Genomic DNA, 12,733 nt, shown 5'->3' with positions numbered 1-12,733 from the left:
ACCTTGTAATTGTAACTAATTTAATTCCATTCTTGGTACTCACATCGAATATGACAAACTTGACATAAGTTATGGAATCACTATCAATGTAGTAAAAGATCACCGAGTGATTGGTCGGCGCTTTGGATGAATCGGCCGATGTTTGATATGTCTCGTACACCAATCGATCGTCTTAAATTAAACACATTTAGTTATTATTAAATTAATTAAACAAATAAGTACTTACCCTTTTGTCTACGTCCAATTTCAATTATTTTATCTGATTTTTCATTGGGTTGATATTCGTCTTCTTCGGGTTTCTCATCCGAAATATTTAGCGAATTGTTATTGGAATAATCATCATCGTAATCATCCTGATTGGAGTCCATTTCAACGAAAGCATTCAATTCATCGTAGTCCGGCAAGAGTTCACCCTCAAATTGTTGATCACGATTTATGAATAGCGATGGATTCATGTGCTGTTTTGTATCGTTTAGGCCAAATATCATAATTGTTACATTGAAGCCAGATGGAGGATTCGGTCGATCTGTTATTGTTGCTTTTGTTGTTGTGTTGCCATTATAGCCAGTCACCACACCGACAATCAATTGATTGATATAGCTAAATTTTACCTCTGCCAAAATGTTCTGCACAACCCAAAAGGAGAAGCAATAACAAAAATTTAATTAAAGCAGTTAATTTTTGTTGTTGTTGTTTGTTTTTCCAATTTCTTGGCAAGTCTTTCGATTCAATGGAGCATATACGCAGACCAAACCGATTGGCTGCCATGCATGAGTGACTGACTGCCTGACTATAGCCAATCTATCAACAATCCTCCCATCCAGAGCTCACTTTGCATAAATTCTTGGCCTACAGAGTCACCCGCTGTGTGTGAGTGTGTGTGTGTGTTTTTCCCTCATGTAACAAATTGAAAATGCATTTTCGAAAATTGCAAAATTTTTGCCGAAACACGTTTTCAAATATATTATTAGCTGAATATTCATTTGGTTTAATAAGCCTTATTGCCAAGTTTTTCATAGGTTTTTTGTTTTTGTTTTTTGTTGTTTCTGTCATTCAATTATCATGCCATATGTCCATATACATACATATATATACATATATATATATATATATACATATTAACATTTGGAAATTGTTACGAGCAGTCAATTTTGAGGGCAATGCAAGGAAGCAACCAGAATTGTGGACATGGCTATTTGTGCATATATTAAAGTCAAGTAAAAATATGTTTGCGGCATATGCCACAAATATACACATATACATACATATGTATATGTACTATATATAATCTCTGACCGAAAGTTGTTGTCCCCTGCAAATGACGACAAAATAAAAAACAAAACCAAGTAAAATTCGTTTCTATTTTGGTCTAAGAATATGCGCAAAAAAAAAGAAGCAAAATAAATACACGAAAAAATCACATTATGTTAAGTGCTTCGACTTTGTATTACCCTGACACAAACAATCTATACAATATATATACATATATTGGGATATATGTAGGTCTTAGCTTAGTTAGTCTTGCTAATGGAATTGATTTAAATCATTTCAAACTTAGTATACCCCTATTTTTTAGTCCATTTAGGTAAAGGGTATCTAAATGTCATCACGAGGGATCACAAAACTCACTTCCTTAGACACAATTTCGATATAAGTAATTGGCTCGGCAATCTCATATTGAAACGTCACACTGGGCTGTTCATTTAAGCCGGCGGGACGTGAATGTTGGACATCCTTGAGAAGCAATTGATCCTCAGGTAACCGATTACCGACACCAAACATACTTCTGGCCTCCACACTGCATTTCTGCAGTAGGAACAGACAGGCCAATAGACAAACAACTTTTGTATACATCTTGTCAAACACTCAAGACATTCAAAACATATTCTATTTACAAAAAGAAATTGAACACGCCGCGGCAAACGAACATTGGCAACTGAATTCTGAATTCGGCGAATGGCTTTGGGCTCTCTCCAAGTGCTGACTGATCGCTGTATGTATGTAGATACATATATGCAATGAGAGAGAGTGGGAGTGACTTGTGAGAGAAAGGGTGGGAGTGAGAGAGAATCTCTGCATTTTGATTTTTGTTACTATTTGGTTTGTATGTCTTGTACTTGACCCCAAATGGCTGATATTGAGCAACGCAAGAGCATTCATCCAGTCATTCAGTCAGTCAATCGTTTGTTTATTTATCCAGCCATCATGCGCCTATCCAAGTTTTTGTCAACGACCCCGAAAATACATAAAGACCATGCCGCCCCCCGATTACGTCCGCCCAGGGTCTCCCCCCTCTTGAAGCAAACAAACAAGCACAACCTTTTCGCATTGCGTTTAAAATTGGCCACACAAAAAATTATTAAAAATAGCTCAGCAAAGTAGAACTGAATAGAAAATAAATCTTTGTGAGAAAAAATGAAGGGTATAATGATTTTTTGCCACACAATTCTTCAGACAAATATCATTTGAAAATTGTTGAAACTTTTTCGATTTGTTTATAAACAAACGAAATTGCTTCTACTTCATTGTCGATTACTTTTTAGAGTCAATAAACCAAATTCTTTCAGTTACAAACAAAGAGGACGAAAAGTTGTCTAATAGGATAAACAACTTTTAAGTAATTTGTTTATGAATGGAAATGACATCATCTGAATGAAAATAAAAAAAATATATGTATAAAGTTGAAACAAAGATTAGAACGACAATTTCCAGGGTATAGACTATTCGTTAATACTTTCCGTATTGGCATTTTTCTGGTTGTCGTCGCCTAGTAAACTTTTGCTGAATAAATATTTAATTCATTAAATGTTAATTTGCATTAGTTGTGCTGCTCATTTGCCAGATCCTGGCCGACATTCTGTGGGGGCAATGAATGGATAGATAATAGTTTGTAGGTGGGGGACACAAGGATATGCATAATGAATTTCAATTATGGTTAATGCACTCTAACAGGAAAAGAGAGAGGAAAAGAGATTAGCTAAAAATTTGTGCATTGAAAATTGCTTTCATTTAAATGCGCTTTAACAATTGTGTGTGTGTGTGTGTGTGTGTCTAAACATTTGAAATAGAGCATGGCAATGCAGTTTTTGGGGTTGTGCCCCCATAATTTATGGTATCATGTTGTGCGCACTCCTGATTACCATCTCGCTGTATGCCACAAATTGTTGTGTGTGTGTGTGTGATTGCATTTTGCGCAACTATGCAACAAATTTTGTACAATTGCAATTGCTTTAAGCCTCGTTATACAAGCCAGAGCAATGCCCGTCGGATGTTGTTGGCAGTCAAAGCAATTTCCGAATTGCACACGGACGAATGGTGGCACAATGTTGACAGGATGCCAACGTGGCAAGCAGTTAACAAGTTGCAAATAGCACTAACTAGAAGAAGCTGCAATCTACCATCTACAAGCTACCAGCTACTTTAATTTCATCTGACCAAAGACATAGCCTGGCCTCAGTCTCAGACAACGTCTCTTCTCACTTCTCGTTCTTCTCGTAACGTGATGTTGGCTCTCTTGTCGTTGTTGTTGTCTATATGAAATTACAGCATTTAAGAAAATTGAATTGGTAATTCAAATTGACTTTAAGGCCAATTGTAGATTCCAACAATTTCATTAATTATTCATTTTCATTTCTTGGCTATATTTGCACTCGTAATGCACTTTAACATGGTCTGGCATTCAACAATTGTATCATTTTAAATCGATTTTTTTAAAAAATCTAAAAAATACATTCCTAAAGCATATTAAAAGAGAATTTTCAGTTAATAAATGTTGACTTTCATTTCCTCTTTTTGTGGATATATGTATGTTTACTTCCTGCATCTGAATTTACGCTCTATTTAGGGTAATATTTCCATTTCAATATCAATCAACTTTTGCATGCATGTTTTATTGAGTATTGTAAACAAGTGGAATACACGTTTCGTACGCCCCACAAAGTGCATTTTTAGTTGTGCTACTTATTAAATTGAAAATAGCTTAAGAAAATCAAAAAATATATTTTCCTATGATTGTGCGAGCTGCTTTTCAAGTATTTCAAGTGTTTATTTTAGCCAAAAGGCAACGTTTTCATCGTTCTCGATGGCCTCAAGTGGCCAAATGAAAGGTTAATAACACTTTACACAAAGAAAACACTGCATTGCATATTCTTAACTTAACTCGAAACGTTCTCGGAATTTTCTTGCCATTTTTAGGGAGAAAAAGGGTTGGGGAGGCGCCCATAATGAGACAATCAATGGCCTGTCGCAGGCAATTGGCATTGGGTCCGCCGCAGGCCAGTCTGTCCAATTATATAATTGAATTTGCCATTGCAAAGCGGCAACATCACCGCCATCATCATCATCAACGACAATAACAACATATTGCCCATCAATCAGGCTAATAAAGCAATTAACTTGTCCCAATGTCCATGTGATGATGGGTCATACATTCATTCTATATATGGCTGAAATTCTCTTTGCCCGGACAAACGGAAATTACCAATTTTGCTGCGTTGCTTGTTGCTGTTTTTTCTTTTTTGCTGCCGCTGCTGGGATTTTTAATTTATGCCCCGCAAATTGGATTTGGCGTCGAAAATGCCCATTTGGCTTAGCTGGGATTAGCTGAAATAGCTTTAAAATAAAAAACGAGGAAGGTAAAAAATAAACGAAAGCACAAACAATACGGTAAAGCATAAAAGCGCTTTGAAAAATCTCTGTTGAATGAAATGAATTTCACTTATCGCCCGCAACGCAGAAATGTAGGCTTCACTTTATGTGATGCTTCAGGCTTGAAATACAATCGTCAAAGCTGCCAATTGAAAGGAAACTTTGCTTAAACTGAAACTGCGGTTGAGTGCCACTGCCAGTGGCAGTTGCCAACCGCAGCTGAAGCTGCAGATGATAAACAGTCAAAGAGTTCCGATAAGAGGTACAGGGAGAACGGGAGAGAAATGAGAAAAAGCCGCAAAGAAAAGGAAATAACCGACAGGTGGCCAAAAGCATCCACTCGAAGCGGTAATACCATTTAGTTCCTGTGGCTACTGCCATGTGATTCGTTCTCTTTGAATTGATATTGATGGCATAATGCAAATAGTGTGTTGGCTTTCACCTTGAAAAGAAGCTGGAGATCCAATAAACAATAAATGGTAACCTAGACTTGTCGATTCCAATTTCTAATTATGCAATAATCTTCTTAACTTAATTATTATTCCGCTGGGTATTTCATTTCGATCGTGATAATGATACGCTGCATAAACAAATTACAAAGACGTGAAGGGGAATAATCAGACTTGCGATATATTAAGTAAACATTTCTCTGATAATATGAGTGCATTATTACCCAATTCAACTATGAGATAATGTCTATTAGAGAGAGAGAAAGAAACAGTTTCCTGTAAAGTAAATTTCCGGATTACTCTCAAACGACCAGAATGTTTACTGCGTCGCCTCGTGTCGTGGAGTCAGCTAAGGGGTGGAGTGGGGAGAAACAGGCATAGGCAAAACGTCGATTGTGGCAAATGTGTTTCAATTGAGCTGACTTTGAGCTCAGTGCCTTGGTCCCTCGGTCTTTGGTAATCCATTTTACAAGTTTTTAGCAGCCAATTGAGTTGGAATTGGCGCCCGCTTAGGCTCCTTGCCAAAGAGCTGGCAACATCTGTGGACACATACACATACACACAGAGTGGAATCCCATCATCATCGACATAGTACTCATCGGCCATTTTGCCATTTTTCCATTGCAGGATGAAGGCTGGAAACTGAATCGAACCAACTATTATCAGGAGGGATGGCTGGCCACAGGCAACATACGTGGCATTGTGGGCGTAACGTTTACCACCTCACATTGCCGCAAGAATATGGACTATCCATTGAGGACCAACTACAATTTGCGTGGCCATCGATCGGATGTAAGTGGATTTGCTCGCAGAGATGGATTACCATTAGTTGCAATTGGTTTGTTCCTTTTCCCGTCTCTTTTAGGTCATCCTGGTCAAGTGGAATGAGCCGTATCAAAAGCTAGCCTCCTGCGATAGTTCTGGCATTATATTCGTGTGGATCAAATACGAGGGTCGTTGGTCCATAGAGCTAATCAATGATCGGAATACGCCAGTGACGCATTTCTCATGGTCGCATGATGGTCGAATGGCCTTGATTTGCTATCAGGATGGCTTTGTGCTGGTCGGTTCGGTGGCTGGCCAGCGATATTGGTCATCCATGCTGAACTTGGAGTCGACAATTACCTGCGGCATTTGGACACCAGACGATCAGCAGGTGTATTTCGGCACCACGCAGGGGCAGGTAATTGTAATGGATGTACACGGGGCAATGGTATCTCAGGTGCAGCTGTCCAATGATGTGCCCATCACATCGATGGCCTGGTCCTGTGAGAAATTCAAAATGGAGGAGGGCGAAGAGACCGAACCCGGTGTTACAAATGCGGCCAAGCGTTCCTTTGTTTTGGCCGTTAGCTTTCAGAATGGATTTATCTATTTGCTAAAGTCGTTTGACGACGTTTCACCCGCACATATCAACACCTGCCTTAATGGCGCCCTCGGCATGGTCATGGAATGGAGCAATTCCCGCGAACTGCTCGCCGTGGCCGGCACACAGCGCACTGGAGTGGACCATCATCATCTAAATGGAGACGCACCACCGAATAGCGGCAACAGCAATGGCAACAGCAACAGTAGCTACAACAACATGGTCAAATTCTATACTGAGACGGGCATGTGTCTGTATCAGGCTCATATACCCTGCAGCAATGCCACTGTATCGGCCATCACGTGGGGCCACAACGATAAGCGCCTATTTATAGCCACGGGAACGCAAGTCCACATAGCCTGGGTTTCGCGGCGGGTGGCCTCATTGCAGTTACTCTGTCGCCTGGAAATTCAAGCCAGTGTGGGCTCCGAGACGCTATTGCCTTTGTTGCCGTTGCCTTCTAGGATTAAGTCTCTAATTGGCAATCTGTTTGCTCAAACGATACGAGTGAGTGAAAATAGTTTAGAGTGAAATACTTACCCTAATTGGAATCCTCTCTTTTGCAGTGCTGTGTACCTGATTTAAAGTCATTGCGTGACTTTGTCTCGCGTCCTCCACTCTGCTCTACGCGTTTGCACTGCACAATGATACGGCACGATGATGATTCCAATCTAAGTTCGGGCACCTGTTACACCTTGTATTTGGAGTATCTGGGCGGACTGGTGCCTCTACTCAAGGGCAAACGCACCTCAAAGATACGTCCGGAATTTGTCATTTTCGATCCGCAAGTGAATGGTGAGTCAATTGGATAGTCAGCCAGTCGGTCCATAAGAATCCTAATTTAATCTTTACCTTTCTTGCAGATGCTCCATTGTATTATCAATACTCTGGAGAGGGTAAAAGCTCTTCGGGCTCCAGTCAATCTACCACAACTGGGAATAGTGGACGCACAGACTCTTCGGACAGTGATTTTGAGGAACGTTCCCGGTTTGGCTCACCACGAACGCCGCGTAAGAAGAGAGTGCGGCCTAAGCGACGTAATCAAGGAGGAGACCGTATGAACTCATCGGCGGGAGATCCCGACAGTCTAGATGAGTTGGCCTATGTGGACACCTTGCCCGAGGTAAGTGGCAACCAGGAGGCCAAGAGTCGCCACAATTTCTTATCCAATTTTCATTGCATTTCGTTTTGTTGCGCTCTCTAAAGCAGGAAGTCAAACTGGTGGAGGTCACCTCGAATATATGGGGAACCAAATTCAAAATTCATGGACTTGCCAAAACCGTCCCAGCCAATTTAGGCCAAGTAACATATAAGACGTCCCTACTGCATTTGCAGCCGCGTCAGATGACGCTGGTAATCACCGAGCTGCGTGACGATTTTCCAACTGGTCCCGATCCCACATTTAATCCCAATATCTTCTCCGAGGACGAAGACGAGGTCCAGCAGCATCAACAGCAGCAGCTGCCACACCAGGACGTTCCACAAGTAAATGTGACCACGGCTCAGGATGTATCGGGTCCAGTGATGAGTGGCCTAAAGCCACCCATTATGCCTCAACGCCGTTTGACCGATGGCCCCGGAACGGCTCCACTTATAGCTCCAATGTCACCGCGCCCCAATCGTTTATTGGCTCGCCACAAGAACTCACTGACTGTGAATGGGACAGATCGTTCCAACTCTGGTGGTAGTTCAGGTTCCTGCTCCTTGGCCCGTGCTGAAAGCTATGACGATGATTCCTCCAATGAATCTCAGGAGGCTGTTGCAGGAGGTGGAGTAGCTGGAGGAGCAGCCTCATCCACCACTGTCCTGTTACACCAGGCTCCATCGAATGGCAGTGCGGGTCCAAGTTGTAGCAAGACAATCACCCGACCCAAGACCATTAGCAGTTTCAAGAACAGTTACAGTCGCTCCAGTTCGAACTCTAGTTGCCAGTCTCGTCATGCCATCTCACCGCTATACTGCGATGGAGCTGTACCTACACTGCAGTCTCCCAAGAATGCTGTGGCTCCATCGGACATCATTTTCGAAAGGCCGGCCGTGCCGGCTGCTGGTCAGACCACTCTTATGTCTTACTCCAGCAATGCAGATTATGCCAACAATGTGGTCCAGGTGAAGAATGCTCTTATGTCGGAGCCCATACGTTCGGCGAATAGTCATGTTAATCCTGTGCCGCTTAATCTCAACCTCAATCTGGAACGCATGGATGCCAGGGTGAAATGTATGGCGGCAGCTGCTGCCGCCGCAACTGCGCCCACTGCATCCACATCCAAGCGACGGGATATGCTCTACATTGACGAGGAGACGCAATCACCCACAACCAACAGCACCAGCATGAAACGTACGCCGACTGTCGTGTCCATAGCTCCAGCACTTCCCGATTCAATAACACGCAGTTGTAGTGTCGGCTACCTAGACTCAGTTGCCATCACACCCTCCGATGAGGCCTTATCCGCCCTCCGCAAAGATGCCCCCAACAAGCGGCTGATTCTTGTGGACAAGCGTCGCAATCGCCGCAAGCGCCAGCAATTGGGGGACGCCAAGGGACGTGGACATGTGAAACTGCAGCAGACGGGGAAATCGAAAAGTCTCGACTCTTGTGATCTGCTGGCCCTCGCCCAGACCAAACTGTCCAGCAAAGAGCACGAGCAGGTGGTGAAGAAACTCCAAGAGATCTCCGACAGCAGTGCGTGTAGTAGTGCGGCCAACACTCTGTGCTTCAAGTGTCGCAACAACATGAATCCGAGTAGTGCGTGCAAGCGCTGCCAGCCAACATCTGGCCTAGATGAGATTACCTCCGCCACTGTTGTTGTGGAATCAGCCAAATCAGAGTCCAAGGAATCACCTGCCGCCGCTGCCACACCCATCAAATCAACGCCAAAGAAACGTTTCGATGTGATTACTAGCTTTACAGATTCCCCCCTCTTCACGAGGAAACATCGCTTTGGCTATGGACGCAGCAGCAAGGAGACGGCGAGTGGCACAGAGAATTCAACACCCTTGCTGGGCAGGAAACAGGACAATGGCTTTAGCTTTGTCAAACAGCTGTCAGAAGTGCGTTGGCGACGCAAAGAAGCCACCCCAACTACAACGGCGACCGCCGTCAATGGAGCTAGCAGCACCTTGGAGAGGCAGCCAACAGAACTGGCCACATCTGCAGCAGCTTGCGGCACTGTGGAGGCAACTCCCGTGGAGGCCAAGGCATCCGTTTCCCTACACACACAGGTATGATCCTCATTCCGCTTCCACTTCCAGGTGGCCACCATCTGATAATGACTTTTCTTGCAGGCTCTAACCACATTGGAGAACATTATTAGTCGTCTGCGGGATTTGGATGAAGGTCGTTTGACCCCACCGTCTACGCCACAACGTTTGCCCCGCAGTTCACCAGCCTCACCAGCGGCCAGCAAGAAGAACAAACGCCAGCAGAGCAATTCACCCATTCGACATATACTCAACTCCCCGCTTCTCAACCGGCGTCAGCGCAAGAAACCGAGCATTATCGAGAGCTCCGACGATGAGGGAGGCAATCAGACGAATGGCTCTGGCGAAGATCTTAACAATGCGGGAAATGGCAAACAATATCGTGATCTGGAGACATTCCAAAAGGCCCAATTGCGTCAGAAGGTAGGAGGTCTTATCTCTCTCGATATTTTGCGAGATTCTCAAGTAAAGTTCTTCCCCTCTCTCGCAAATTAACAGCTGAAACGTGGAAAGATCGAACCGAATGGCAGTGCCAGTTGCACCAATCCGGCGCCAGTGCGACGTGAATTTGTTATGCATAACAAAGCCCCCATGTGGAATGAGATGAGTCAGGTATATCAATTGGACTTTGGCGGACGTGTGACCCAAGAGTCGGCCAAGAACTTTCAAATTGAGTTTCGTGGCAAGCAGGTAACCGATTAAAGAAGCATTCCACCATACATATGTATGTATATTCCCTTTTAAAACTCATTCTCTTTATAAGGTCATGCAATTTGGTCGCATCGATGGCAATGCCTATACCTTGGATTTCCAATATCCTTTCTCCGCCCTGCAAGCCTTTGCCGTGGCTCTGGCCAATGTCACTCAACGTCTGAAATAAACAAATGCTAAATACATATGCCGATATATAACCATATGTATGTGTGTGTGCTAACTGTATAATTGTATTGTATCTGCCAGATACATATACATATATACATATATAAACATATTGTGCAGCAAATTTTTGTTTGCTTTTTTTGGCCTACATACACATACATTTTTTATACAACAAGAAAGGATGCAATTAATCAGGATAAAGACGCGTGTAAGAAAGTAGAGATAAAGGAGAGGCTTGTTTTTTAATTTGTATATAATGTGTATATGTATTGTGGTTTCTAAAATACCGTATACCACCAAAATCACCAAAAACAACAAACTTACAGTCCGATCCATTTTTTGTGCAATATTTGTAATGACACGTTTTTTTTTTCGTGGCGGATAAAGAGACGACGACGACGACGATTATGTGTAGAAGTTATTAGTCTAAGCATCAGAGATTCAGATCGATCAATAGACGATTTTTAAAACAAAAAGCTAGTTTGTATCTACATACATTGATGATGATGATGATGAGCAGCCTTTTTTGCCTATGATAGAGCTTTGTTTCCGCTTTACTCGATATTTAAGTGCAATAATTATAATAATTCCTTTCGTTAAAACTTTTTAGATGTAAGTATAAACAATTTCCAAAGCAAAAACAACAATTAAACTGCTATAGCAAGGATAATTATATAATTACTTAATGCTAGCATATTTTTTATATACATACATAATGCAACAAAAAAAAATAACAGAAAACAAAAATTAAATCATATTGTGAACTAATTGAATGTGAATGTTAACAAAAACCAAAAACACTCGAATCGATGGTGAGAAAATACAACAAGAACAACAAAAACTTTTGTGCTTTTCCTCTCTTTCTCTTAAAACAAAATAATAACAAACACATTTTTGTAGTTAGGCTTGATTTCCAAGAAAATATTCGTTAAATTGTAATTGTTGTGAATATCGTAAACTACACTATAAAAAACAAAAACAACCTAATTCAAAAAATAAATGTGAATACAAAAAACTTAAACCAATGAAATTTGTTATTATATACAGGGAATTTTGTTTAATTTCTTTGTCATCTTTTTTTCCTCTGCTCCTCGATAGCTATTTCGGCTTTTTCCCAATCTGGAATGGACTTTTCTTTGATATGCCAGGAATCGGTTTTGGGACCCTTTACCTCAGCTAAATTGGGGCAGGAAAAATATATATACAAAGATCATATCAATCAAAATTGATTCGAAATCTCAAACTCACAAGTTTTGAAACGTTTGACGCCCTCTTGCATATCGGTTATCATGGCTGAGGATACATTCATGATCTCGTTGTTGACGGCGGCATGGAAACCAGGTCGCTCATATGCATTGGCATTGGCCAGCACAGCATTGCGATCATGCTGTAGTGAGGACATGGGAAATTTAGCTATGGAGAATGCCAAATTGACGGCTTGACCAAGAGCTGTGCCAGTGGCCACCATACGATTGACTAGACCAATTCGCAGAGCTTCCCGGGCATAGACACGTCGCCCCGTCTCAACGACATCTACGGCATTGGAGTAGCCAACAGCAGCTGCGAGGCGCACTGTTCCGCCATCACTGAGAGGCACGCCCAGGCGACGGTTAAAGAATCCCAAGACGGCAGTATCCTCCATTACCCTTAAATCGCAGAGCAGAGCAAGCTCCAAGCCACTGGCCACACAGAATCCACTAATGCCACACACAATGGGCTTGCGGAGATGACGTCTGGTCGGGCCAACGGAGCCCTCATGACGTAACAGAAAATCGAGACTACCGCGCTCGGCCTCCGCCTCGAGTTCGACAACATCGTAGCCGGCTGAGAATGAGCCGCCTAGGCCGTAGAGTACACCCACCGGCGAAGTGTCGTCTGCTTCAAAATCTGCTATTGCCTTCGATATCTGCTGAGCCGTATTAGCATCAATTGCATTTCGCTGTTGCTCACGGTTTATTCCAATTAATGTGATGTGTGAATCTTTTTCCACTAAAACCGTGGGTGGGGCCGCCGATTCAGAAGCATTTCTAACTGTTGAGACGGGGAAAAAAATCCCTTTGCATATATTACTACTTTGTTGGAGTAAATTTCGAAATTTAATCATTAAATTTTGTTGTTATTTGCAACTGCCGCAAATAAAATATAAAAACAATAACATTTATCCAATTGCAACTGTAAATTGACTATCGAT

At 42.3% G+C, this 12,733-nt stretch overlaps 3 protein-coding genes across 5 annotated transcripts in view; 1 reads left to right on the top strand and 2 right to left on the bottom strand.

Annotated features, from left to right (window-relative positions):
• Nucleotides 1-1,908, bottom strand: part of LOC137584873 (uncharacterized) — a 2,595-nt gene extending 687 nt beyond the window's left edge. Inside the window, exons 1-3 of the mRNA XM_068300459.1 lie at nt 1,630-1,908; nt 227-626; nt 44-171 (exon numbers count right to left, since the gene is read on the bottom strand). Coding sequence (XP_068156560.1) covers nt 44-171; nt 227-626; nt 1,630-1,854 — 753 coding nt within the window. The 5' untranslated portion in view covers nt 1,855-1,908. The remainder of the gene's footprint in view (nt 1-43; nt 172-226; nt 627-1,629) is intronic.
• The window catches only part of Tusp (WD40 superfamily protein Tusp), a 27,786-nt gene extending 16,223 nt beyond the window's left edge, over nt 1-11,563 (top strand). For 2 of the 3 annotated variants that reach the window (XM_068300246.1, XM_068300247.1), the window contains exons 3-10: nt 5,724-5,888; nt 5,962-6,969; nt 7,029-7,257; nt 7,326-7,585; nt 7,669-9,684; nt 9,748-10,086; nt 10,162-10,353; nt 10,427-11,563. In XM_068300246.1, coding sequence (XP_068156347.1) covers nt 5,724-5,888; nt 5,962-6,969; nt 7,029-7,257; nt 7,326-7,585; nt 7,669-9,684; nt 9,748-10,086; nt 10,162-10,353; nt 10,427-10,543 — 4,326 coding nt within the window. In that variant the 3' untranslated portion in view covers nt 10,544-11,563. The remainder of the gene's footprint in view (nt 1-5,723; nt 5,889-5,961; nt 6,970-7,028; nt 7,258-7,325; nt 7,586-7,668; nt 9,685-9,747; nt 10,087-10,161; nt 10,354-10,426) is intronic. The other variant, XM_068300248.1, reaches the window with a different exon arrangement.
• LOC137584716 (probable enoyl-CoA hydratase) lies at nt 11,196-12,733 on the bottom strand. The gene is made up of 2 exons (XM_068300249.1): nt 11,791-12,733; nt 11,196-11,718 (listed from the first exon to the last, which is right to left on the bottom strand). The coding sequence occupies exons 1-2, from the start codon at nt 12,644-12,646 to the stop codon at nt 11,612-11,614; spliced, it is 963 nt and encodes a 320-aa protein (XP_068156350.1). The 5' UTR covers nt 12,647-12,733; the 3' UTR covers nt 11,196-11,611.

Source organism: Drosophila tropicalis, unplaced genomic scaffold, assembly GCF_018151085.1.
Source record: "Drosophila tropicalis isolate 14030-0801.00 unplaced genomic scaffold, ASM1815108v1 contig_878, whole genome shotgun sequence".
In the NCBI taxonomy this organism is placed as follows: domain Eukaryota; kingdom Metazoa; phylum Arthropoda; class Insecta; order Diptera; family Drosophilidae; genus Drosophila; species Drosophila tropicalis.
The sequence above is the reverse complement of the archived record's forward strand: the minus strand, read 5'-3'. Positions and strand labels throughout refer to the sequence as shown.